At 41.0% G+C, this 27,860-nt stretch overlaps 1 protein-coding gene across 8 annotated transcripts in view; it reads right to left on the bottom strand.

Annotated features, from left to right (window-relative positions):
- Positions 1-1,213: 1,213 nt before the first annotated feature.
- LOC103181252 (disks large homolog 1) overlaps positions 1,214-27,860 on the bottom strand; it is a 198,152-nt gene continuing 171,505 nt past the window's right edge. For 4 of the 8 annotated variants that reach the window (XM_007897864.2, XM_042339090.1, XM_007898107.2 and 1 more), the window contains 10 exons: positions 27,577-27,753; positions 23,832-23,901; positions 19,890-19,989; positions 10,587-10,628; positions 6,762-6,812; positions 5,865-5,966; positions 5,501-5,673; positions 4,998-5,107; positions 3,829-3,920; positions 1,214-3,184 (listed from right to left, as the gene is read on the bottom strand). In XM_007897864.2, the coding sequence (XP_007896055.1) occupies positions 3,078-3,184; positions 3,829-3,920; positions 4,998-5,107; positions 5,501-5,673; positions 5,865-5,966; positions 6,762-6,812; positions 10,587-10,628; positions 19,890-19,989; positions 23,832-23,901; positions 27,577-27,753 (1,024 nt within the window). In that variant the 3' untranslated portion in view covers positions 1,214-3,077. Of the gene's footprint in view, positions 3,185-3,828; positions 3,921-4,997; positions 5,108-5,500; positions 5,674-5,864; positions 5,967-6,761; positions 6,813-9,137; positions 9,174-10,586; positions 10,629-19,437; positions 19,484-19,889; positions 19,990-23,831; positions 23,902-27,576; positions 27,754-27,860 lie in introns of all 8 variants that reach the window. The other 4 variants (XM_042339091.1, XM_042339092.1, XM_042339089.1 and 1 more) reach the window with 4 other exon arrangements.

The following is a 27,860-nucleotide window of genomic DNA, read 5'->3' as shown; positions in this document are numbered from 1 at the left end:
CCACGATCACTTGTGTTTAGAATGGGAACCACATTATAGCACTGGTACTTCTAATGGGGAAATCCTTATTACATCAGATACTACATTTAGTGGCAAGAGAAATTTCACCTCTTTGAGCCGTCAGACATGGACAAAATATTCAATTTCCACATTTCTTACATCTATGAGCCCCCAGATTAGCAGCTTTTAACAAAAAGAGACTGAGTTACACCCTACATATCATTCACTGCTGCCCATAACTGTTTTGTAGTTGTGCAGTTTGCAGATGTACAATGTGGGTATATATGCTGGATAAGTACTGCCTGAATCCTGTCAGCCACAGTGCCTCCTGTCTGTGATTCACTGAAAGTTTAAATCTTAAGTGAAACTGCGATTAAAATAATACTAGGAACAAGTAAGAAAAACGATTAATAAAGTTTCTAATTTTAGCACTAACTTTTCTGCAGCTGTCATTCTTCAGGTTTTATTTTCCACCTGCTGTCTCGTCACAATGTCCACGCCTTGTGAAGAAAAAAATTACCGGATGCAAGATTATATTTATAATGCTTAAAATGGGCAATGTCAAAAAACAATAGAAAATGGAGGAAATATTTGCCAAAAATTGCAGGGAACTTTTTCAGCAAATTACAGAGTTGATTGGTGCTATTGAGAGGGGTCAGGGGATTATTTTGGTCACTTTTCTATTGTGCCAGGCCATGTTCCAAGATCAGTGGCAGGTCACTTTGTGCTGAGACATTGGCAAGTGAATCACAACCATTACACCTTATTATGTAATGTGTTAGTCATTTCACTTTGTCAACCTCCTCTTGGCACTCGCCTCACAAGAGGGAGTACCTGGATTCAATTCCTGGGCAGGGCAAAATATTAGGCAGGTTTCCTTACTCCACAAGCCTCTGTTTACCTAGAGTTGAGTAGGAACCCGGTTGTTAGTCGATTAGTGGATCACTTTTCTGGGGGGGGTAATAATCCCTTCAAAATTCTTCCCGTTTTGCCCACAAAATAGTCAATTCACTTTACAGTACATTCTGTTAAGGTGTCTCAAATACAAGGATTATCATTATTATCAACTTCTCAAGGTACTCAGCTCTTAACATTTCTCCAGCTTAAAAAGATTGCATTGAAACCTATTTGCGGTTCAGCTAATTATCCATCCAGTGCCAGACTGTAATCCTTTTCCCATGAATTCTTACCGTAGTCATTAACCAGCGATGTAAACTTGTCATTTGTTTTTAATGAAGATGTAGTTATGTGTCGACTGCATCACTCAGCAATGATGGTAGGTTTAATTAAAATCCACTGAGGGCACCATACTGCCTCCCACCATGACTGAGGTATCTCAGACAGGCCCCAGTCTTCAACCAATATTGTGCTACGGTACAGAACCTCTTGGTTTTAACTCGCTGACTGTTTGATAAACTTTCAATAAGCAAAGATTTTTTAAATTAAAACAAGTTAAAGAAAACAAATTCAATGTAGTAAATTGTACATTAAAGTTTATTAGCTGTTCCCCTCTTGACAAATGGAATGGATATAGGTGACAGTATTTACAAACTGTAGCTCCAGGAAGACGAGAGGGATAAGCACATAATTCCTATATAAAACCAAATCTCAGAATAACTAGCAAAGGTATCAGGCAGTTAAATCTAATGCTGTAGTGTTTGAGATCTATAACCGCTAAAATATATATATATATATATATCTTCTCGACACAGAAGCCTGTACAACTCTGAGTGAGAACTACAACCAAAGATATGACAATCTTTGCAATTGCTGGTTCAAAACTTACAGAAAATTTAAAAATCTTTTTTCTTTTAAAATCTCTCTTAATGTTCTGAAAACATGCACAGCATCACTTGAAAGAATCTCACACAGAATTCACAGGGAAGAAATAAGAGAACTGGCTTGGTTGTGAGTGTGCTTCTCGGAACATGTATTCTCTGAACACTGTTCGAACCCGTCACACTCCCTGTGCAACTTGTAAATTTAAAGATGATTAAAGTATTAGGAAAGGGAAAAAATCTGAGGGGAAGATGGCTAAAAAGAAAAGAATGTGTGTGCAACTATTTTAAAAACATTTCTTGTGAGTTATAGAGCATTTTGTTAAATGTATGCTTAATATAGCTGATAATTTATATCAAAATACATAATTACTGAGGGTTAATTATATACCTTAAAATTGTAAATCTTACACCCCATTACAAAGAGCTGATTAGCGTTTAGCTTCACCTCTCAGCCAATTCCATTTCTTTATGGATTGATCACCCCCGGCTCAGAGAAACATACGCTTGCAAAATACTATTGAAATGTCAGCTATTATTTAAAATAGGACTATCCCAAGCACGCAAAATAGTCATTATATCCACCTCTTTGCCCACCCCCCATAACCAAATTCATAAAAGTTATTCCTCTACAAGAGTGGAAGGAAGATTTCAGTGCCCCTGATCGGCATTCAATATAAACAGGTTTACATTTCGTGCACTTCAACTTGGCAGAAGGAAAGGATGAAAGCATTGTCTGTGAAGCCCCTTCGTAAAGTGAACATCAAACTCCTTCTGTACATTAAAGGCTGATGATTTTCTAGTTTGTTCAACATATATGAGGTCACTAAAGCAGATGAAAGTAAAACGTTACATATAACCCAAGATGCTGTGGTAGACATCCCTTCTGCCAAAACCATGTTTCCATAGATCAACGTGCAAAAGAGCTCTGAGTGTTTGTTGTTCCTTCCTTTAAGTAGTATTTTCTTTAAAAGAAAAATATATATATATAAAGCTTCTCTGAAAATCACTGAAGAGTTGTTGCCCTTAAACATTAAGGAACTGTACCATAGAATCTCCCTTCAACAGCTAGTCAGGCCTTTCCCCTTCATTCAAAATAAAACGGTGGTAATTTTGTTGGGTATCACATACAAGCAATTTTCACAAACAGGAGACACAAGCGTCCCCAGTGCAAGATACATCACTTTTCATGAGAAACAGAGAGACAGAGAGATCTGCGAACAAAGCAGGATGCGATGACTCCTGCAGAACGGTCCAGAGCCGTCACACTCAATGGGCGATGTTGATTATGAAAAGGCTTCACAGTTTTTCCTTGGTCGCGACCCAGATATAGGGGCCTGACTGCTCCTCAATGATCTGCTTCACCTGATTATAAATCTCTTCCAGCACGTCTCCCTGGACAATCCCTGTGCATTACAGAAAGAGTCAATCATTCATAAGTTGCTGCGTCATTTAGTACCATGTTAATCCGTAATGCTGGGACACCCAAGAAAATCTTGTATGACTATTTTTTAAAAATCGGTATTCAGATCTCAATTATGCTCTTATGACTGAGGTGAACTGTGATTTGCCAGCATACATGCTATCAATGGCTGAGAGAACTCAGCTACAGGGCCATTCATTGCTCCCTCAGCCAGTTCTAAGAGATGCTATGCCTGAAGTGTGCCATAAAAATACAAGTTGTTGTATTAAATCACATTAATAGTCCCCGAGCGGCTACAGTTCTGCACGACACTGAGAGTGAGATGTAAACTTAAGGGCGTCAGTACTCATGTGGATGAGGCTTCAAGGACAATTATGACCGATTGTTCCCATCGAAGGAAGTTTTTTTTTAAAAAAAGTAAAGAACATGCCTCACAGGAAGACTCGTGAGAAACTGTGAGCATCACAGCTACTGGTCTGTTAGCAGCTTGTGAGGTACTCCATTGGGTCACAGAATTTGTAAGATTTTAATGAAACTTTGTGAATAAGAAGGTAAATTAGCAAATGTTGTCTAGTTTATTTCTGGAGTATTACAATCCTCTGTCCATCACTTAAGCAAGATACTGACCTGTAAAATGCTCTGTAAACTCCAACTCAAGTTTCATGGCTCTCTCAAAAGTCTTCTTTGCCTGATCTTCTGTCAGACGTTTATTCATTTCTCTGGTGCATAAGAATAGAAAGGGGTTACATGAAACAGCTATATCTGATGAAAACAAGTGCGAAAGACTATTCTGAACACAGAGCAGACAGCTAATCTACTTACATCCACTCAGCCAGAACCTAACTCAACTTTTGTGTCAACTCACCACTCACTACTTGTGGTTTTATTTTGTTTCTACACCATATTGAATTGTGGGGGAACTCCTGAACTGTTTTCTGCCCAATTCTCCTCAAATTTATGCAGTTATTACCAGGAACTGGGCTGCAATAGTATTAAGTGGCTGTAGGTGGTGCAACAAACAATAAATTGAGGGTCTACCAATATTGCCTCAGGGAACCGCAGATATCTGAACTGTGGAAATGAACAGACTTAATAAGAAATACATTAAGCTCTTCCCACACAAGTTTACTGGTTAATGCATTCATAATTTTAAAACTCATCGAGTCCAGGAACCTTATGCCCATAAGAAGAGTTTTGTACTCAATCATGTTGGGTTGCATTCATTCAGGTTCCCAAGTTGAAAAGTTGGTATATAACTAAGGAAATTTAAAGTCAGCTTTGGAATTAACTGATTTTTACCATAAATACGGGAATGTAATTTTTTTCGATACACCCGTCCTGTTATAATTCCCCGCACCAGAATCGTGACTTACATTTGGTTTCTGGGATACACTTGTACTACAATTTTGCTCATTAACATACAACTCACAGATGATCTCTGAACCCTGTGAGGGTTAACAAGTGCCATCAGTATTGAGGTAACATGCAGTGCTCTGAAAAATGTAGTGGCGTTTTCTAACTTTCTTTAACATGGAGAGAGAAAGCAAACCAGAGACAGATATTGTCCGATATCGTGAATTTACCAGTGTTCTTTTGCATCAAATTGCACCCATCATCACCCACTCCGTTTTCTTGCTTTTTTTTAATAAAATGAAAGACACTGATAAATATCCAGTTTTTTATTTTGTGGACAAAAACGGACTCTTATAAGTTAACCTTATGAGGTTCACACAAGGACCGTTAAATGGTCCTTAATTCAGCAGACACTGGTTCAGACACTCAAGATCAGTACTTACATGATATTTTCCACTGATTTTGGTTTGATGAAGATGGCGATTGGGTGGAGCTGGGCTATTTGAAGTCTCTTGATAGCATTTCCTGACACATCCAGAATACAGTGTTTCCCCTTGGTGAACAAAAACAAGTAAAGCAATGAGCCAAATTATTTTTGGGGTTATTTTAAATCCTAATACAATTGAAAGAGCGGTTATATATTTATAGAAATATATATGATTGGTTAAACATTTGGGATCATTTAATCACATGAAACTAATGATGACTGGAGGCTACATGTCCTGGGTTCATTAAAACATTTACATGCAGTGTAAAAATAACACGACTTGCTGTAAAGGGTGGATATAAAATGAGATGGTTAGATAAGACTCGGGTTGTATTTTCGACCACAAAATATACAGTCAATTCACTTTACAGTACATTATGTGAAGTGCTTTGAGACGTCGTGAAGAAATCATAAGGCGCTATATCAAATGCAAGGATTATTATTATTGCCTTCCATTACCTTCTCTGCCACCTCTCGCACAGACTGCACACTGGTACCATACAGATGGTTGTTGTATTGACCTGCTTCAATAAATTTGTGATCCTGAATGTCCTTTTCCATTTGTTCTCGGGACGTAACAAAATGATAGTCCCGGCCGTCAACTTCATAATCGCGCTTTGGTCGAGTTGTGTCTGGAAGAAGTGAAACATTTCTGTTACCCTTTATCTCTGTGTCCATTTTGATTTCCCTCTTTCCCTTTCCATTTTGTGATCACGACGAGGAATAAGCGTGCTGGGGATGACATTGTATTTCAGGCACCTGGTGTCAGCGCACCTGCAGTGTCACACGTGCAGGTTTCACAGACAACCGATCAAGTACTTACGAGGAACACAGGATCCAAACTTGTCTGGAAACTCCGAGATCAGATCATCATTGATTCGGTCCTTCATGGGCCCCAGAATTATAACAGGACGGGTGTATCGCACTGAATGCAAAGTCAGACAGACAAGGCAGAAAGGTTAGAGCCTTCACTAAACTATAATCAGAATGCAACCCAGATCTATAATTTGGTAGTTGTTATTTGAGATCCCGCTGCATTTTAGCACTGAATATCCTTAGTTTTTTTATTAAGATAAAAAAAATCGTTCTTATTGTACGGCTTGATAATCCACACTGATTATACCCTCCTCCAAGACCTGTCCTCTCTCCCAGCAAGTTGTTTCTGACCTTGCTCTCTCTCTCATTTCAGGACAGGCTTCTTTTCTTTTACAATGCATTCCCCAAACCAGTAACTGCTCCAGATTTTCTCCTCTCACTCTTACCAAATGCTTTATCATGTTTTTTTTGCCTGTCCTTATATATTATTCTTGGGAAAATATGGAATTCTTGTCTATCTTGTGAAAAGTCTGAATGCAAAAGGGTGGGGAGACCCTCCCTGAGTTTGACAGCTCCTACTACATCATCTTGTTAAAATGCAAAACACCAAGTATGTAATATTAAGGAATTAAAGTAAATCAGCAGACGTGCAGTGTTACACATCTCAAGGTTTATACTCCAGATAGTCCTTGTGGTCAGAGTGGTACAAGATTTGTGGATTGCTCTAGGGGAGGAACTGAAGGGGGAGAAAATAGTACAAAAAAACCTCCTACACAGGTACTACATCTTAACAAAGTTAGACCAGGAGGAAAAACAAGAAGCAATATTTCCCACTATTTAATTTCAGGATAACACCCATTAAATGTAACCTTTGCATGTCCGTTGCATGCTCCACTTAGCTTACCTTCCTGTTGGCCGACAGGCTCATAAGAGAGAACGTAATCTTCCTGGCCACCTATGTCAGAAGACAGCACACAAGAGAAATATGATGAACCTGTCCTGGGTATGAAAATCAGCTTCACAACACAAAGAACGAGGCGGCAATCAGTTAATGGAGAAGAGAGTGAGGAGCTCCCTAGAGAGCGAGAATTTCAGTCAAAACCCTTGGGAGGGCTGAGAGAATGGGTTAAACACTCTCTTCTCCACTAGGATAATGTATGTGAAATCTTGAACCCAATCGTACGATTTGAAACAGGGCTTACTATGGTTATCCTGATTCAAATACAGAACATTCTCAAAACAAATGAATTAGGGCCAAAGCATTTTTATGCAATTAGGGAACGTCAGTTGCTAAACCTTGCCAATTGTTGAAGTCAAGTTTTCAGTTCACCATTGTACAGTAGTTACTTGAACAGCAGATCCTAACAGATATTTAAAAAGCGGTTATACGTCACACCTGAAACTTTGTGCTGGATAGCTGAGTAGTATAAGACCCTCGCTCCAGTGTGCAAGTTGCATCCCCAGCTTGTTGTGCTCTCTGAGTAGAACAGTGTGAGTCATGTAAAGTTTACAGTAACATTTAGAGCGAATCAAGTGTCAATAGTCTAAAGCAAAGACAGCATTAATAATTTAAATAGAAATTTTGCTCAAGGGGAGGGAACTCAGTTTGTTTTAATGTGAGGCTGACGTTACAGTGGCAGGACTATCCACATCAGGATAATATCTGTGGATAGATGCACCTGAGGTGCTAAGGCAGTGGAAGCAAAAAGTCTGGGATTTTGATAACAGAAACCACTCAGTCTCTCAGACTGAATATTAAGGAACACGTATCAATAAGTCAAAACATTGACAGATTGATGTAGTATTGATGCTCTGCCCAAAGGTGCTTTGGCATATTATATGTGCATGAAAAAAGGATGATCGTATCAGCTAAATACACCAGTAACCTCTATGGCAGAACAACAATCTTGTTCTTTGTAAGCTAGCTCGTTGCGTTAACTTTAAAACACAGCCGATCATTTTCTTTGTTGTTAATCTTCATGGGACCTAGCCTCACTCTGGCACCTTGCCCGAGTGGTCACTCTTCATGTTTGAGCTACACAGTGAGTGTCGGCAGGATATTAAGACCAAATCCAACAATGTCCTCACCTGACATCCACAAACATACTTTCAGCGTGTGTAAGTGTGTGTCTGCGCCTTTACTCACTCTGCTATTAGGGGAACAGACTTGACGTTTCAAAATGCAATTTAAAAAAAACAGGTAAAGGGTGTTGATGTTGATTTAAGGACACAGAAAGGTGATTAAACCATGAAGCAGTTTTTAAAGAGACGATTCATTCTGCAGTACTGAGCAGATGCACAACCAGCAATGAATGAGACCAACACACCCTCGTTTGGCACGGATACCGATGCAAGATAGAACATCGCTTCACCTGACACCCTTCTACCCTTGCAGTATGCGCACCTCATTCAAAGCAATTCCGTCAGGTAAGGAAGAGGCGGTTAAAGATGTCCTAACCAGGAACTTTCTTTTTTTTCTATCAACGCAAGACTGTAACCTTCAAGAAGTTACATCTCAATTGATCCTCTTTGTACATATATTATTGTATTTGCTGCCTGTATTATTTATTGCTTCCCAGCTTGGGCTTGACTGAAGAGCAGAGGGTGTGCCAAGTAAAGGGTGTTTGCTGTTCTCAGGTCAGTTAAAGTAGTACATTCACAAATTGCAAATATTTAACTTAATAACAAAACCATTAATTTACACTAAGGAATTGAATAGGAAGCAAATTATTTTTTCTCATTTTTATTAGCTTCAATTTAGATAAGCTTCAAAGTTTCTGATTGAACATCTCATGTTACAATGGACAGAGATGGTTGGCTTGGTTACATCAGATTAACTGAGGCAGTGGCAATTTGAACCAATGCAGCAAGGTCAAGATGTGGCATTTTTATGCTTTCTCCAGCTCTGGCCAATGCACTGTGCTATTGCTATATGCTCACTGATTGTGAGCAGGCGATTTTCTGCTCCAACTATCGTGGGATTCTTTGGGTAAGGGTGAGAAGAGAAAGGGATTATTAGTCAAAAACACTTTTGATGGTAGTAAATATTAGCAGACTCTTCCCATTTTCAAAACTGAACAAATGTACAACTTTAACTGTTTCTACCCAAGCAGATCATTTTTCCCACTTAAAGGCAATGAGAAGAATTAAGAACAAATTATACAATGAATTCAAGAGTAAAACGATTCATGCAGTTCAAAGTGATCAGCACAAACAAAATTTCATGCAACAGTGGGAAGTTTTAAAAGAGCTGCATAAAACAGAGCTGGATGAAATTAACCTCTTGTTTCACCATACTCATCTGTAATCATGATTTCTGTCATGAAGAACAGAAGAAAGGAAGGCAGCAGGAAAAAGGGAAGAAGTCAAAGTTGCAACATAAGAGAGTTTAAAAGTATTGCAGAGATCAGTGGTTTTGTTCCATGGATTACTCCTTACCTTGCAACATCACACACAGACTCAAGAGTAACAGTGACTTCAGGCTGGCTGCCCTTCCTCTTCTGATCGCCCCCACCCAATTTTAAGTGCTTTAGTGTTAATTATATTACAAACAAGCTATAAAGTAACTATTCATACATGGCTACTGTTTGTAGAGGGTCTACATAATAATGAGGAATGAGATGGTGGTAGCACGAGAATTCCAACAAATGACAGAAAGGTTGATACTGGGCAGACAATGCTGAGGCTGGTGCCTTATGCAATGCACGTCCTTGAGAAATGTTCTATATACCACACAATTTTTCTATGTATAATGTGCATGCTGTGGAGGTTCTTGGTAAAGATCTGAAATAGTTAGTCTGATCAAAAGATGAATGTATTATTTGGTACAACCTTGGCTCTCAACAATTATCCTCAGTGCTTTAGGTAAACATATCCTAATGTGTCCCAAGGGTTCCTGAAAAATTCTGCTTGAAGCCTGAACATATTTAATTCAGTTCAAGTTTATTTCCCCAGCTGTACCTTGAGATAGCCGAGTTCCACAGCTTAGATAATGTTTTTAGGTGTGAAATACCCAGAGTTCTGGACCTTGGCTCAGGCTTGTAGGTTCCCGGTCTTTCAGATATTCTCAACCTGACACTAAGTATATGAATACCGGATTTGACACTGCAAGGCATAAGCAGAGACCAATTTGCACTCTATGCACATGCACCAAGCAATAAATTCAATTGGGACTAATGCAACAGGCTCTCAATTACATGTATCTATCTGTATGTGAACCCTGGAATGAGGCAAACATGGGAGTTTGCAAACTTCTTGCAGCTCCAAAGGTCAAACCCTCTTTGGATATTAGAACTCCAAGAGGAAATGTGGCTAAATGGACTAAATAAGTCCAGTGGCAACAAAGCTGGTAAGAAGTACTAAGTGAAAAAGTGTGTATAGATTTTTGAGGGATTGCTGTGTCATCATATTCTACATTTCACTACATTCTCTCCCCAAAGCTAAATAGAACTTAATTCGAATTTCTCTGTAAAACGCTGTCAGAAACTGTGTTCTCCCGACAAACACAATCCCCATGTGTTTACTTCAGCATGTTATACACTACATGGGAATGAATACTAGCCATGTATGACCAGCTCACTCCTCTGATATAAGGTTGTTAATTCCCTGCAAATTATTCACCAGTGGGCAGCAGCACTGAAACCTCTGCAAGACAAGGATCTATTAACAAAGAGGGAGCAAAGCATAGGTGAATGCAAAAAAATAAGTAGGGTACAAAAAGACAACTTACGGTAACTACTCTCACTATCGCTGGCATTAGAGGTTACATGCTCTGAAATGATAACAGAAATAAAATGAGAAACAAACTGATAATACAAATGACATTTCAACACAAACTATGTATTTCAAAAGTGTGGGAAGCAGAACATGAAGTCATTAAATGCAACAAAATGGATGATATAATTACTGTGAACTGGACAATTTGACATCAGCCACAAGAGTGCTCCACATACACACCGTCTTAGAGGAAAGAAAACGCCAACACCTTTAAAGCACCCAAATTCCCACTGAAAACTGGCAGAGCAGCTTATCCTAAACAGCGGTAACACAGAGCCACCCATGCATTGTTGAGTTGCTACCACATCATGGCAATAAGATCGGTTCCGTACAATATCTCGTAACATAGCAGCACTACCTGATCCCGCAGTTATGGAGTGCAGGAATAAAACATTTTGATATTTCTCGGAGTACCAGCATTAATTAAATGTGTTCCCCAGAATGGCCTTGTTCCGGGCTGTTAATTTTTATGGTTCTAAAAGAGCCGATTGCTTTCACTTCATCTGGAAGTCTCCCAGTGGATGTGGGGCTGGACTTTCAACAAATTAGATCTGCGTCATGGTCATCCACCAGTGGACATGTGCTGTCCCTCAATGAAGACTGTGCTGTCCTGTTTGGAGCCTGGATCTTTGTTGGTTTCTGGTGTGTAAATCTGACAAACTGTAATGCCTGCTCGGCATTAATCTAAATTTTTTTCCCTTTCACAGAGCACACAGATCTTCCACCGGGGTAATGAATTACTTGAACAAGTAACTGAGGAATCAACAGAAGTAAAAACACAAATCTTCAGTGGTTACAGGAACACTATACAGCTTTTTGATCCTGGTCAGAGCTAACAAAGTTTTCCCAGATTAGTTTTGGGGTAAAGCACAGAGGAGCTATAAGCAGGAACCCTGCAATCTCTGGGGAGGTGGTACCCCAGTAGATACAGGCGTTAACTGTGTTCTTACCAGTGCACAACCTTCTGCCCTGTCTACATTCCGTTCGCTTTGTTCTTACATAATAAAAAGGAGTGTTATCCAAAACTAAAATATTTCATATTTTCTTCCTCTTTTTTAAAACTCATCACATATTTAAAGTGTCTGATTCTACTAATAAATTTTGCATTCACACTTTTGTTTCAACATGTGTCGCTTTATATTGTAGTGTTGGGCACAATTAACTGCCAAAGGGGGTTATTACACCCCATTAGATGAATACATCAGATTGTGATATAGGGAATATCCAAGAGAGTCACAGTGTCAAGAGAAAACACAGAGCAACACAAGTACCTTAATCACTCACAAGTGTGAAGTTTTTCCATTACCTGTTATTTATCAATCTATAAAGTCATCCATTACCCACCTTGCATTTAATTTATACAATGTGGTCATTGATATTAATTATGTAAATTGGCAAAAATGGAGAGAGAAATTTGGCAATCATCATTAGTTTGAGGTAAAGTCCCAGGGCTGGAAATGTGACTGTTGACAGCAATGTACAAGGAAAAGTCTGTAGTATATGGGCCATGGTGTTGTCTGTGGCGGGTGGAGTGGGCATGTTGGTACCCAATGGTCTTCTGTTCCTAATTTCCTATCTTCTTGATTAGCCCGGCTCTGAAATTGTAGCAGTAAGATTCCAGAGCATAGAAACAATTCTACGACAATCATGCTAATTCAATCCAAGTATTAATGTGGTACATATAAACTAGAATAAGCGTTGCAATATAGCAAAGAGCCTCTTGAAGCCACAGTGGTGAGGTAGTGGCCGAGGAGGAGAGGAAGAGGAGGATGCAATGGGAAAATGGAGAATATCCTTGAAGTAGCTTTAATAGCTGAAGTGGACCCAGGTTAGTGAAAACGTGATACAAGGGTATTGGGATTTCATTCTGTAGAAAATGTGAGGCAACAAGAGGAGACTGAAAAGAGGCTCAGGTGAATGAGACTGGCCAGGGATATCTGACTGGCCTCAGGAACATCACAGGGGACAAAGGTATTTAAGGCCCAGTGCGGTGAAGACGAAGACCTCCTCAGAGATGAAAAACAGGGTGGTTCAGCCTATTTCCAAATATTTTTAAAATAAAAAGGTAAACAACTAAAGTAAGGACGACAACTCCAACCCTGGCATTAGTAAGCATTGGGTTCTTCAACCATTGTGTTCACTAGATGCAGGTTTTGCTGAAAATTCACAGTAATTGAACAACAGGGTATCAAATATTTTAGATGTAGAGCCATTTGCTCTAATAAAATACATCCTGCTCCACACTGTCACTCCCTCCACCTTGCCCCCACCCTGTGATTCTCATTGCTTACACGTTCAAACATAACCATAAAATTAACCCTGAATCATTTGTATGATAATAAATGCCTTTAAAACAAGATTTATAGATTAGGTTCTCGACCTTGATAAACAAAAGATGTTCCGAGTCAGGTTGTAAATGGAGCTCATGTGGAAAATGGAAATGTCACAGGTGCAGAAGAAGACACTGTTCTGAGGGTAAGGTGGTGCACAGAAATGTACTGTCAGAATGAGAAATTTGTTATCTTTGTTATCTTTCGTCAATCTCTAAACCTCTGCAATGGATGTCCTGTGCATCATTTCTCATGAATAGGGCCAAATTGGTTTCTGGGTTGTAATGCTCCATGTAATTCTGTAATGTTCTATGAATAAAGTAGCTGGATCCTCAGTATCAAGTGGACTCAGATTAAAATATTTACCAGGTGTGTTTGCTAATAGGAATAAATGATTGCTCAAAATTTCCCGAACAGCTTGATGAGTAATAATGTCTAAGCCTTGACTGGCTGTCAGCAGGTTGCTAGGAGACTACTGGATACGCATAATTCAGGCGATGGGTGGAAGCAGATCCAATCCCATTTTATATACCAGGTTTCAGAATCACTGTGTCTATATTTTATAAGAATGCACTTTGCAGTAATACGGCATAATTCTGAAAATCACTGAGATATTTGGGGAAGTGCTTAAATAAAGTATTTCCATTTTTCGAACAAGAATCCATCCATTATTCCTGAACTTTTATCATTTTACACTTTCTCAGCAAATGGCTTCTCCTCCAGCCTCCGCATCGCCTCGTGCGGCGTTCCTCAGGGCTCTGTCCTCGGTCCCCTCCTCTTCACCCTCTACATGCTCCCCCTTGGTCATCATCCGCAGGCATGGGATAAATTTTGACATGTATGCAGATGACACCCAACTCTATCTCTCTGCCTCCACCCTCAACTCCAGGACCACTGGTGTCCTGACCCGACTGCCTGTCTGACATCAAGTCCTGGACGAGGGACAACTTTCTCCAGCTGAATGTCAGCAAGACCGAGTCTCCTGAATGGCTCGCACCAGCGCCTCTGCACCTCGGGCGCTGGCAGCATCAGCCTCCACGGCTGCACACTCAACCTCACTAAGCCAGTCAGGAACCTGGGTGTCTTGTTTGACCCTGAACTGTCCTTTCTCCCCCACATCCACTCCATGACCGGCACTGCCTCCCACCACCTCCGCAACACTGCCAGACTCTGCCACTGCCTCACCCCTCAGGCTGCCGAAACCTTTATCCATGCATTCGACACATCAAGGCTCGATTATGGAAATTCCCTCCTCATCGGCCTTCCCAACTCTTCCCTTCGCAAGCTGCAGATCATCCAAAGGATCAAGTTCAAGATTCTCATCCTCAATTTCAAGGCCATCCATGGCCTTGCCCCCTCCTACCTCTCTGACCTGCTAACTCCCTACCAACCTGCCCGCTCCCTCCGTTCAGTGGGCTCTGGCCTCCTCCATGTCTCCCGCCTGACCAGCCCCACCATCAGTGACCAGGCTTTCAGCCTCTCTGGCCCCACACTCTGGAACTCCATCCCACAGTCCATTCGCTTCGCTTCCTCCCTTGTCTCCTTCAAGGCCAGTCTCAAGACCCTCCTCTTCGATCTTGCCTTCAGTCACCCTCCCACCTCTCTGCCTTCTCTCACCCCTACCCCACCCCTCCCCCGTGCTCGGGTCCTGACCCCTGACTGTAATTTTGTTGTTGTACACTTGGAACGATTGATATTCACCACCCACATTTTAAAGTTCAATCATAATATTTATCAAATCTCCTACAATATATACCTCAAGCATTTTGTTTTCATACAGAAGGTACAGAAAATTCACAAAATGCATAAAACTGTAACACAAGAAATTAAGAGAGGTTAGGATGTACGCCTAATTGATCTCCTCCTTTCCAAATGTTTAGCCCATTGTGGCAGCAAGTGCAGAGGTGAGGTGGGGCAGTGGAACTGAAAAAGTTGCAGCAGCATCATAGGGTTCTCTTACCTAACTCATGTTGGTCATGTAAGGATAGCAATGGAGGATGTCTGTAAGAGGACATCTGTGAGAGGGGAGAAGAGGTGGGGAAAAAAAGGTGCGTAGGTCATAGGACATAAGAATTTACTAGCGAAAGAAGACCAAGGTCCATCTAGTTCAACTTCCATCATCGTAGTAGTCGCTTGACATGTCACCATCAATCTTTCCTTATCATCTGACACCATTGCAATTCCCCCTAAAAACAGCTATAATCACCCCCATCCTGAAAAAAACCTTCCCTGGATCCATCCCTGCTTTCTAACTACTGACCCATTTCCAACCTCCCTTTTCTTTCCAAGGTCCTTGAAAGAGTTGTTGCTTCCTAGTTTCGCTCATTCCTCTCCTAGCACTCCCTTCACGTGCCCCTCCAATCGGGCTTCAGTGCATCTCACACCCCGGAAACTGCTCTGGTCAAGGTGACAAATGATATCCTGTCCATTAGTGTCCGGGGCTCCCTCTGCCTCCTCGTCTTATCTGCTGCCTTCAATACTGTGGACCACTCCATCCTCCTCTACTCTCACCTCAACCTTCAAGGTTCTGTCCTTATCTCTCACAATGTCTCTAATTTGTCTCTACCAACGGTTTCTCTTCCAGCCCCCGCACAGTCTTGTACGGTATTCTTCAGGGCTCTGTCCTCGGTCCCCTTCTCTTCAACCTATACATTCTCCCACTTGGTGACATCATCCGTAGATATGCAGTCAACTTCCACATGTACATGGATGACACCCAACTCTATCTGTCTGCCTCCACCCTCAATTCCAGGACTACTGACCGTCCTGACAGACTGTCTGTCAGCTATCAAGCTCTGGATGAGAGCTAACTTTGTACAGCTGAATGTCAGCAAGACCGAGACCCTCCTGATTGGCTCGGGCCAGCGCCTTCGCACCTCAGGCGCTGGCAGCATCAGCATCCATGGATGCACACCACACCTCACCAAGCCAGTCCGGAACCTGGGTGTCTTGTTCAACCCTCAACTGTCCTTTCTCCCCCATATCCGTACCATGACTCACTCTGCCTTCCCCCACCTTCGCAACATTACCCAACTCCACCACTGCCTCACCCCTCAGGCCACCGAAACCCTCACACATGCATTCATCACCTCAAGGCTCGACTACGGAAACTCCCTCATTGTCGGCCTCCTCAACTTTTCCCTCCACCAGCTGCAGATCATCCAGAACTCTGCAACTCCTGTCCTCTACCGCACCAGGCTCCATGACCCCATCACCCCCACCCGGCTCCACTATCAGAGGATAGAATTCAAAATCCTCGTCCTCACCTTTAAGGCCCTCCACGGCCTTGCCCCCTCCTGTATCTCTGACCTGCTGACCCCCTATCCACATGTCTGCTCCCTCCACTCAGCAGGCTCCAGTCTTCTCCGCCCGACCCACCCTACCATCGGTGGCTGGGCTTTTAGCCTCTCTGCTCCCACCCCTTGGAAATCCATCCCACAATCTCTTCACCTTGCTCCCTCCCTTACCTCCTTCAAGGCACGACTCAAGACCCTCCTTTTCGACCGTGCCTCCAGCCACCCTCCTACCTCTCTGTCCTCCCTCACCCCAACCCTACACCCCCGCGCTCGGGTCCTGATCCCCGATTGTTCAGCTCCCTGGGACATCCTCCCGATATGAAAGGTGCTTTACACATGTAATTTTGTTGTTGTTGTTGTATCCCGGGATATTATTTTCTAGCAGAAGTCTATCTAATTTTTTCTTGAAACAAACACTTTCTGTTCCACCATCTCCCTAGGGAGCCTGTTCCATAACTTTACTACTCGCTCACTGAAGTCGTGTTTCCGCATTGTTCTGAATTTACCCCCCTTCAATCGCAGGTTGTGTCCTCTGGCTCTACTGTTCAGTACAAGATATCATGGTCTACATCATCTAGTCCCTTCAGAATCTTAAAGACTGTAATCATATTGCCCCTCAACCTTCTCTTCTCCAGCATAAACATGCCAGTTTACCTAAATGCTCCTCGTAGTCCAGTCCCTCCATCCCATCTATCATCTCGATTTCCATCTTCTGTATCCTCTCAATTGCTGCAAAATCCTTTATATATTGGGGTGACCAGAATTGCACACAAAGTTCTAAGTGCAATCGCACCAATGATTTATAAAGTGGCAGAATTACCCCACTATTTCGGCTCATTATTGTCCTTTTAATACAACCCAGAATCTGGTTTGCCTCAACTCACTGCTACTGAGCACTGCTGCGATAGCTTCAATTTATTGTCAATCAGGAGCCCAGGTCATTTTCCGTACAGATTATTTTCTTCACATTTAAATAATAATCCCTTCCTGAATTTTAAGGACCGCATGCAGCTCTTTGTAATTCTCAAAATTAAATTTCATCTACCATTGATCTGCCCAATTCCCAAGTATGTTCAAGTCCTCCTGCAATCTATCCTGTTAGTCTTGGCAATCTACCACCTTCCTTAGCTTTGTGTGATCTGCAAATTTAGCCACTGTGCATGTGACTCCTAGCTCCAGAGCTTTATCAGAGGAGACTTGTCCTCAAAGAACACACCGAAAGTCTGAGAGCTCCACAAGCAGTGAGTAATAAACCTGCCTGCAGAGGAATTGTGTGATAATGAACAAATGATAAGAAATGAGGGTTGTTTTAAGAGGTAGGGATTCTAACCGGACTCGCTGAGCCCATCAGGGAGACCCGCTGTTCATTAATGAACACTTTGTCAAGTAGTCAAGGGGTGTGGATGACAAACTTGGCAGGCAAACCTGATTTTCCAAGAAAGCTCTTGCTCTGCGAGATAAACTTTCACCTTAATAAAAGTTTAATATATTAAAATAAAGCCTACTGGCACTAAAATCTGAAATTCCCAACAGAAAGGCACATCATTAAAGTACAGTGGGAAAGAGATTTTGATGTTCTAGCTGATTGAACTTTGTAAGTGTTTATCGCACTACGTGACCGTACAGCAGTGTGAGAAGGCAGATTTATACTATCCAATATCTGGTAATGCTATCTGGCTGGTTAATATTTTATTATTAGATATCAGAGAACACTATAAACCTGAAGGATGACCAAGACCTTTAAACTAGTTCTACTGCAGCCATGGAGATGCTCAAAACTGAATCACCTCTGGTAGTTTGGTATGTCGTGCTCCGAGACACTGCTCCACCAAGGGTGCTATATAAATGCAAGTTGTTCTTGTTATAGAAATAGAATCATACAGATCAAGTCCAAGGAAGCTAAATTGAATCTTATCATTGATGAGAACGTTGTTGAACTCCCAAAGTATAAGAGAATTGAAAAGGCAAGAAAGGGAGGAGCTAGATCTGAAAAGATTTGTGAAGAGATCTGTGAAGCGGTCCCAGGGAAGGTGTATCTGCTCGACTGGAAAAAGTGACAATGAGAAAGGAGGGGTATATACTGAAGATTTAGAAAGTGTGAAATCAGTGGGGTGGATTCAAAATAGCTCATTCTGTGGAACCAGAAAGGGAAGATTGAAGCAGTACAGCTGGAGTTTAACCCAAGGATGTGTTTCACGTTTGAGCAGTGAATGTGAACTCGCCCAAGGCATTCAAATAAGAAACCAACAGACTGCTGACACAACATGTGCAGAGAGATAACCAGCCGATCATCAAGAGGGAGATGAAAATAAGCCTAATTATGACCTTAAACAGGGCTGAAAAGTTGGAGCAAAATAATCCCTTCACATTCCTACTTTTTCTATTTTGAACCAAGTGTGAAGTGGACCACAGTTTATTACGTCAGTTGTGAAATCAGCAGCATTAGTGGTTAGACAGGGACCAAAAAGCCTGGGAATTTTGTCGCATGTCTTGTTTGTGCAAGTAGAGCAGATTTCCTGGTACACACCTCTTTTGTAGGCTCAATCGCAATGACCCATATTCAGCTGTGTGTGGAATGGCAGGAAAGATCCTCATTTCAGTGGGGCTTCTTTTTCACTTAAAACCCAGCAATAAAGCGCAGCTCAGACACATGCTTACCTCCAGTTCACAGTATCAGAATTGATTTCATTAAATACATTTTAACATGGAGTAAAAACACTTGAAATAATTGCACAAATCTCTTCCAATATATCCTACGTCAACTTGTGTTCCCCAGTTTTCTGTTCAAGACTAAACTGGCGATAGGTTGCTTCTTTACGCTACTTGGACCGAATTCCAACCCGGCCTCAATTAAACAGCAATAAGTAGCAATTGTTAGTTGAGCATCAGCTTCTCTCCTGATGTTTTAGACTGAAGCACAAAACAGAAAGTAGAGTCTCTGCCGGCTGTAATGAAATCCAACTACTTTGTAAAAACTTTACGTAGGAAATATTGAAAGAGAATATGCAACCCACCTTTACAAGATAACAATTGAACGTGAATGTTAAAAATAAAACAACTATGAACCTCCCCCATGCCAGCAGAAACCTACCAACCACTATAGAAAGCAACACGAAGTAAAACGAGTTCAGAAAACAAAGGAGGCAAATGTGAATGGAGAGGATTTTCCGCCACTTACTCAGGCTTTTTGTTCCCATACCGTCGTCACCTAACCCGGGGATCTCCTGTAGAGTAGTCCCCAGACAGCAAGCAATAAGAAAAAAAACAATCACAGAAGAAGAAAAAATATCTGTCAGTAGCATATAACAAGACTACTACCATGACAAACAGTTTTGTGTGAACATAACTGGTTTGCACATTTTGCAACCGAAGAGTAAACCACAGAGTCTCTCCTTTTTTGTGTACAACAGTGAAAGACATGCAGTGGGATCTTCACGTTGCTGAATGCAGCAAAATGCCAACTTTGCACAAAAGTACCAATTTATGTGCAAAGTTGGGGGGAGGGGAAGAGGGGAAAAAAGGGACCAGTTGTATTCAGCAAAAAAGTGTTGCCATGGTAACACAGCAAAGACCCCCAACTTGGAGAGAGGTGACCTTCTCTGGAGGCCAGATCCTTTTCCAACTACTTACGTTCAAGATCACTGGTTTCCTGCTCACTCTGCTCCTTGTTCTTGTAGAAGGGGAATTTTCGGGAAAAGATGTTCTTTTTACGCTTGTCATTGAATGACTGCTGAGGAAGAGAAGGAGGGGCAAAAAAGGGGTGTCTAATGTCCACGTGAATAATGCCCAGCTCTAGAAATGCACGGGAAGTGACTCGGGCCACCATATCTCAGTGTTAAGATCAACTCAAATTAAGAATAATTGTAACGTTGGCAAGCAAACAATTCTGCACAATGGGATATCTATGTGGCCATGCAATCCGACTGCACACAACCAAATACTAGAATAAATCCAGGCTAAAGCAATCCCATGTCCCACTGGCCAATTTGGAACTTCTTTTAATGTATGAACTTTTCAGCTGCTGCAAATTTCATTTTTTTAGTATATTAAAAAGACTAAATATGCTGGCTTCAAGTCACTTCCACCAGAGCACAATCGGTCAAAATTCTGCATCTGAGGCAAATCAAATCAAAACAACACAGAAGAAAATGATCAAGCTGGGTAAAAAGCGCTGACAATAGGGATTAAAACAAAATTAACACTTTTAGCAAAACAAAAGTAGAAACAAAACCCAGATGGATTCAAACAACAGACTTCCATTTTACCGATTGTGAAACTAGGGAGAAATGTGGATGCCCGCATGCGAACTTAAAGGCCCAAGCCTTTACAAAGCTATTAATATGTTTAGCATAAGTGAACACTAAACTCCCAAGCAAGGTTAAGAAAGCTAATTTTTTGACCCTAGAGCCAGACATCAAAGTAATAAAAATCCAATTTCTCAGCAATTTCAGGTGAATTTCTCCGCCATTCAAATGTAATCTTTCCGTAATCCAATATGAAGACCCCATTACCTTGAGACCAGTTGCTGATAAATTCACAGGGTCCATTTAAATGAAATCTTATTCTAAAAGGATTTACTGATATATCCCTTATTCTCTCTGTGTGTGGTGTGCATGTGCGAGATTGCTTTACAAAATAAACAGACTTCAGGGAAGAAGGGCAGGCTCGGCAGTGAGCAATACCGGGCTGACATTGATAAGTGGGAGAAAGCTGCAATGAACAGTGATCAAAAGAGACAGATTTCTGTACGTCCCTGCAATAGTAAGCTAGAGCAATGCCTTTGCTAGTGTAAATAGTATTCGCACTTCTCTCATAAAGATGAATGGTTAGAATGCACTTAAAATGGATGCTGTTGATTATTTATCCTATGCTGTATTCTCACTCTATTACCATAAAAGATCCCAGTTATTAATAGTTACTATTAAAAATGTTGAAAGTGTTATTTAATAAACTATATAATTTAAATAAATGCATAAAAAAAGGCCTTTATATTAATTGTTTGTATGCTCGTTTGCTAATTTGTTCCAAATCTAACCATTGTATATTCATGATCTGAAGAAAAGAAGAGTAATGTTGGTTAGTGTTTTAAACTTGTCTAAATTGGTAGAACACGTCTCCACAAATCGCAACCCAAAATGACGGAAATTGGATTTTTAGTTTTAAAAGCTGTTTTCCTTTTTAGTAGAGAGCATGCACGGTGTGCAACGGCATGGCTACAGAGAAAGGTATGGAGAGTTTCAGGGAGGCTGGATCAGTCAACAATGTGGGATGCAGATCTTCCATCAATGGCAAGCGTAGTTTTTACTTCTCCTTCGCTACACAGAACATGCATGTTTCCGTGCATGTGTTAGTACACAATTATTCTGGTCGTGTGTACATACCTAGAAGTGTACACAGAGCTAGCAAGTACATAATCTCTCGACCTCAAGGTATTATTAACAACGCAATAAGGAGGCGTTTGCTGAACAAAATCAGATTTCATTGCTGATCTGAATATAACTCTTATCATGAGTGGAAGCACAGGAGAAGCAGCATGCTGTTAACCCACGTTTTACTCTCCCTGTGCTAAAACTCTTAAAACAAAAGCTTTAGCAATGTTCCCTTTCTTACACACATGTACAGTAAAATCAACATAGTTTATTCATATAAACCCAGACTTTTAAAAGAAAAGTTATTGTCATTTTGTTTGGAATAACGATATTCAATTTGATACAATAAGAGGTATTTAGTTACCCCATTCTCACATACCAAGCAAAATGCACCAGTGAACGGTTATTACAGTGAGAATTCTAAATGTTCCATCATCTTAGGATGTTTCCCCTTTATAAAGATTACGGGCAAAGGGCCTGAATTGTGCATCACTCGCAAAAGCAGAACCACCTCCTTCAGGCTGCTGGAATTCTGGTTCAGTGTTAGCATGACTGGGAGAGCCATTGAATGGGAGCTTTGGCATACCCTATAGTTTTCCTTGAGCGAGTCACATCCAGAAAACAAGCTCATGTGACAACGTCAAACAGGCTTGTTGTTCTCATGGGTCCAATTCCAATTTCATCCATTAATTTGGGCAAATAGTCAAACGCTGGAACGTAATAGCGTACACACGTGCAATAAACATTCACATGGGTCCTCTGTAAATAATCAAAGTTTCATCCTGAACTACTCACTTATCTGCATCAGAACTGCTACCTTGAAGCTGACAGAATAATCGTGATTCCAAATATGTTTTTAAAGGATAAACATAATCGAAGAAATGAGTTTCAGAGGGGAGCATTGATCCACTTTGAACAAAATCAGATTTCATGGCTGTTTGGAATATAAACGTATCATGAAGCACAGGGAAACCAGCTTCTGCTTTGACCTGTGCTCACGGCTAAACTGCTGTTCATGTCCTTGAAACTAGTAATAAATACACTCTTTCTATTCATTAATGGTCAGTGCACTACAGAAACAAGCCACAAACGAAAGTGCAATAATAAATGAACCATCTATCTCTTTAGGAAAGAAACAGCTGCAAATTATTTTTTTCCAATTCAGTAGATACAAAAGAATTTATATTGTTTAAAACTAAATGAAAGGTTAATTGAATAATGCCATATTGAGGAATGATGAATTTAGCTCTTGGAGAGCTGCAGCAACACACATTTTGTGCTTATCTTATCGCTGTTTTTAGGGGAGCAGTTTTTGTTCAAAATAACTTAATATAAGTCTCCGAGGAACCAGGCCCATTCTGAAATCACATATGATTGACAGGGGCTGTGTCTCAGCTAAACTGGAGTCCTGGTTAACCCTGCCTTAGCTCTTCCTTTTTATCAGTGTGGTGTGTGATGCAAAGGGTAATTCCCCTCAACCCCCCCACAATTTGGAACTTTATGTGAATGACAATGCGAACTATGGTGCAGGACTGTGGAGGAGTTGGTCTCCAATTCCAGGTATTCACCTTTGTGTTCATGTAATGTTGGGATCCCTTAGACTATCAGCACCACGAGACCAAGGCCATTCATCCTAGCTGTGGCTATAATCAATTTCCAAAGAAATACATTAACAGTATATAACTACACTGCCTGAGAGTCAACTCAGCCTCAGGCACAGAAGTCAGGTGATGCTGCACAATGCACTCAAGGGTTACAGAATTATTCGGAAAAAAATTAGATTTTGATTGGAGATCAAGATCTAGACAATGAGGCTCAATTGTTCAAATAGTAATTAAATTCCTATCATCTAGGATTTTGTGGCACACACAGTGGTGTGGTCTTAAGAGAGCAGCACATCAAGACAACATTACATTTCGAGCAATAATGTGCCACAATAAAAAAACATTTTCATTACTGCAATTTCATGAATTTCATTTTCTTTCTCCAATTCAGTTGAGGGTTCGTTTTAAGACAAATTATAGATTATATTTCTTTAAATGGCTAGTTTCCCTCAATATTCTGGAGGCAAACATATATTAAAGCCTTTTTCACATTTATTATGCAATTATAATCATATATAAACTTCTTAAAGAGTCAACTACTTGTGAAGTATCATATGTAAAAACACACACAATATTCCTCTTCCCAATTCAGCACTCACCCCTTTATCGCCTCTGGATTTTGAATTGAATTTCACGGTCTTTAACCTCGCGCGTTCTTTCTTTTCAACTCTAGAGGCATTGAAAAAAAATCAGGACAAGTATTGCACGTTCGATCTCTTGTAAGGCAGCTGAATTATGGCATTTCTAAATCAAACACAGAGGTTTCATTGCTGAGTAACAGTCACAACTCTGCAGCCTTTTCATTATCAGCGTTGTCACTGAAGCACCTTATAAATTAATCTACTTACAGCTGAACAGTCTCAAGGCTCTGCATCCTAGAACCAATATATATAAAATAATGCAGGTGCTAAACTCACATTGATTCATTGTTGTTAAAAACAAAAAATGTGTCTACAATCAGTGGTTTTAGGATAAGGATGAACAGGGTTTGGGTGTTGGGAGGTGGTTATTTTCAGATTTCCACTCCCCAGTCACACTGAGCTACCAAAGCTAAAACTGCTGCTTGCAAAGCTAGAACTGCTCCTCATCCTCACCTACAAGGCCATTCACGGCTTCGCTCCCTCCTACCTCTCTGACCTACTATCCCCCTACCTACCTGCCCGTACCCTCCGTTCCTCTGGCTCCGGTCTGCTCCACATCCCCCGCCCCAACCGCCCTACCATCGGTGGCCGGGCCTTCAACCTTTCAACCCCTAGGCTCTGGAACTCCATCCCCCAGTGCCTTCGCCGCCTCCTCCCTTTCCTCCTTCGAGGCCGGTCTCAAGACCTTTCTCTTTGACCGTGCCTTCAGCTCCCCTCTCGACTCTCTACCCCCTCCTCGCTCCCTCCCTTCCCTCCCCTCACCCTGACCATTTCCCCCCTGCTCGGGTCCTGACCCAACTGTCCAGCGCCTTGGGACGTCCTCCCGACGTGAAAGGTGCTCTATAAATGAAATCTTGTTGTTGTTGTTGGAAAGATGCTGAGTTGGGATTCAGCTCTTCCCACAGGGAGTGAGCGGGAATAAAACACCTTAAAAGCACCGTAACTCTAGGGCTGATCATGGACATCCTCAAGACTTGAAAAGTGCAAACTTTCAGTAGTAGTGATTTTCAGAAGAAGATTATAGAAATTTTTACGAAGTACAATAGGAGGCTGAAACAGTCAGGTAAGGATAGGAGATGTGTACTCTAAGGTATTAAATGGTATGGCGATTAAAAGACCCGTGAAGATCTAATTAACCTTTGGAATAGACTCGTTGGACTGAATGGCCTCCTTCTCTTCCTGTTTTCCTATGTTCTGCAGTACAAGTTGCCCATTTCTGTTAAAGTGATGACATGAATGAGGAATGAATCATTTTATAAGCAAAGGCTGGAAAAGGGTGGTAATGATGTTTGAAGAGGGTGAAGGATATTTCAGCTGGATAATTAGCAAACACACAGAAACCCTGCAGGAGCAGGAAAACCTCATGTTTACATATACCAGATATATAAGCAACACTGTCCTTACTTGGATAACTAGTTAAATTAAATGTTATTTTGTATAAGTTCTTGAAATAGTGTTTCCAGAATGTCTGTTTCAACAGCCTGCCGAGAAACATTCTGCAAGTCTATAGTATGTGTGAAGAAAGTTCTGCCTGACTCTGTATTCAGTATTATTGGTTAAATAGTGTATGGATTGTTTTAACAAATGAGAAGATTAATAGTTGGGAAAAATGATTCAGGAGAACATTATTGGCTGGCTGGCCAACTCAGGGCAGCTCCACTGGAGATGTACTATAATGTAGTTGTTATGTTTGGCATTAATTTTCTGACTACTCACACTACTGAGTCTGGCCACACTGCCACAGAACACCATCATCCAGTGCTAGAGTATGATTCACGTGACTTTAGTGAGCACAACCAAAGGTTTAAAACGAATAGTGTCTTAAAGTCTCCCCCAGATATGACAGAAGTATATTAAGGTATGTGGAGGATCAATAAAGAACTGGTTTTGACACATCTCAGCAGCACCTTTGTCACAGTGATGGGTCACCACTCTTGAAGTCAGAGTTCAAGTCTTAGTTATACAACTGTGTAATCATTTGGCCCACTTGCTGGTTGTTAAGCATCATGCAGGATTACCTCTCATGAAGCAAAATTTGTCTGTCATTTTGTTCTCATGTATTTTCGAAAAGTACCTTTTAAATGTACATTTGGAAGCAATTGGAAAAAAATCATTCTGCTTCCAATTTGAGATGTCTGGAGACACCGAATGGAAAACGCTTTTAAATCCTCATCAACAATTGCTGTCTGGCACCAAAAAGTCTCTAATCATGGTCTCAGAGTCCACTTGTCTATATGCTTTTAGGTAAACAGTCAGAAATTGATGCTGAACATGATAACTCCTCTCTGTAGGAGAGGGAGGGGAAGAGGGAGGTGACCACAGGTGAGGTTGCAGAGGTAGGTTTAAGACGGGACAGACAGATAGATAACAGGAAGTGGAATGAAGCGGTAGAGGGAGGGAGTTCCAGAAATTAGAAGCGTAGAATCAGAAGGCTCGGCTATTGACAGTGAGGAGGTTTAGGACCTGAGTTAGCCGAGTGCCTGGAGCGAGCAGAGAAGTGGGGCTAGAAGATCAATTTAAATTCTAAGAATATCTCTATCTTTGACCAATTGAACAGGATGACAAAAAGCAGCAAGTGGTTATATTGTCTCAATTCAATCACAAAAGCAAGTCAGTGTAATGGTATATACATACTAGTATGTGCACACTTTGGATGATCTTCATTAAATGTAATGTTTGCTTTAAATGGTGGTAACTCACAAGATCTCAATATTCCAATATTGATTTGAAGTAACTTTCCTCTCCCAAAGCCCAGTGCTCATAATGTCTACCTCACTTCCACCACCTCAAAATAACCTGTAAATTTCGTGGCAAGATTGCCTGCTGGAGGTCAAACAGCGAATGGTGCTCAGAATATTCTTTCCCCCCCAACCCCCAGGAGTGGACAGGAGTTTGAAACTAATTCAATCAGGAAACTCAGTCACTCATGTGACACATACTACTAATAATAATGTGATACATGTGTTGCACGATCACACAGGAATCCTGTACCACCTGGGTCTTTTTGCCCACAACAACAAATGACATCATTTTTATATCAACAGGAATGACACTGACTGAACAGTACAGAGTAAGGCTTGTGGCGATCAGATTTCAACACTGATCGGGGTGGAGAGGAGACAGAGAATTCATTGTGGATCCAAAGTTTAACAGAGCTAATCATGTTGTATTAATCTGCTTACAACACACAATACTATGCAACAGACACTATTATTAAAAAGAACAAGTGGGTTAAACTAGCCTCTGAAAAGTTACTTAAATTGACAGAAAGGTAGAGGGAACCCATTTTAGTGCTGTATTGTACAGCAAAGCCTTCAATGCAACAGCACATTGCGCCAGACTGCACTCTTCACCTTGCAGTCTTTGTGGGCAAAAAATACCTTTACATCTAACAAATGCCAGCATCTTTAATATTACACAATATTCACACAAAAACATACTGTGACCCCACATCACAGTACATCCTGTGAAGCATTTTGAGACATCCTCCCGATGTGAAAGGCGCTATAACAAGTGCAAGGATTGTTATTATTATTATAATTCCCTCCTATTGGAACTGAAAAAAAGCGTCCCTGGAGTAAAACGGGTCTGGTGCAGGAATGTGACTTCAGGCTCTAAACGTTTAAAGCAGGAATTACATTTACAAGGTTTGCCACTTCACCCTGATTGAAATTTCAAGATGAGATATTAGAAGGGCCATTACCTCCTCTTGCTTGGGATGACTCCGATTTCTTCGCTCTCTCCATCTGGCGTGACCTGGCGGGCTTGCCACCATTCGTCATCCGAAGCATTGATCACATGCAGGATGTCTCCAAACTTGAAGTTCAGTCCCTGGCTCGGGAGGCCGCTGTCTTTGGTCTTGTCGTAATCAAACAGGGCTCTAAGGAACAGAAGTATAATGAGCTCCATTTTCAGTAAAACACAAATAACCTGCTTAAAATGCAGTGCCTCTGAAGAATAATCCTACAAAGCTATATTTAATTACAA

Source organism: Callorhinchus milii, unplaced genomic scaffold (genome assembly GCF_018977255.1).
Source record: "Callorhinchus milii isolate IMCB2004 unplaced genomic scaffold, IMCB_Cmil_1.0 Scaffold11, whole genome shotgun sequence".
Taxonomy (NCBI): Eukaryota; Metazoa; Chordata; class Chondrichthyes; order Chimaeriformes; family Callorhinchidae; genus Callorhinchus; species Callorhinchus milii.
This window is presented reverse-complemented; position numbering and strand designations above follow the sequence as displayed.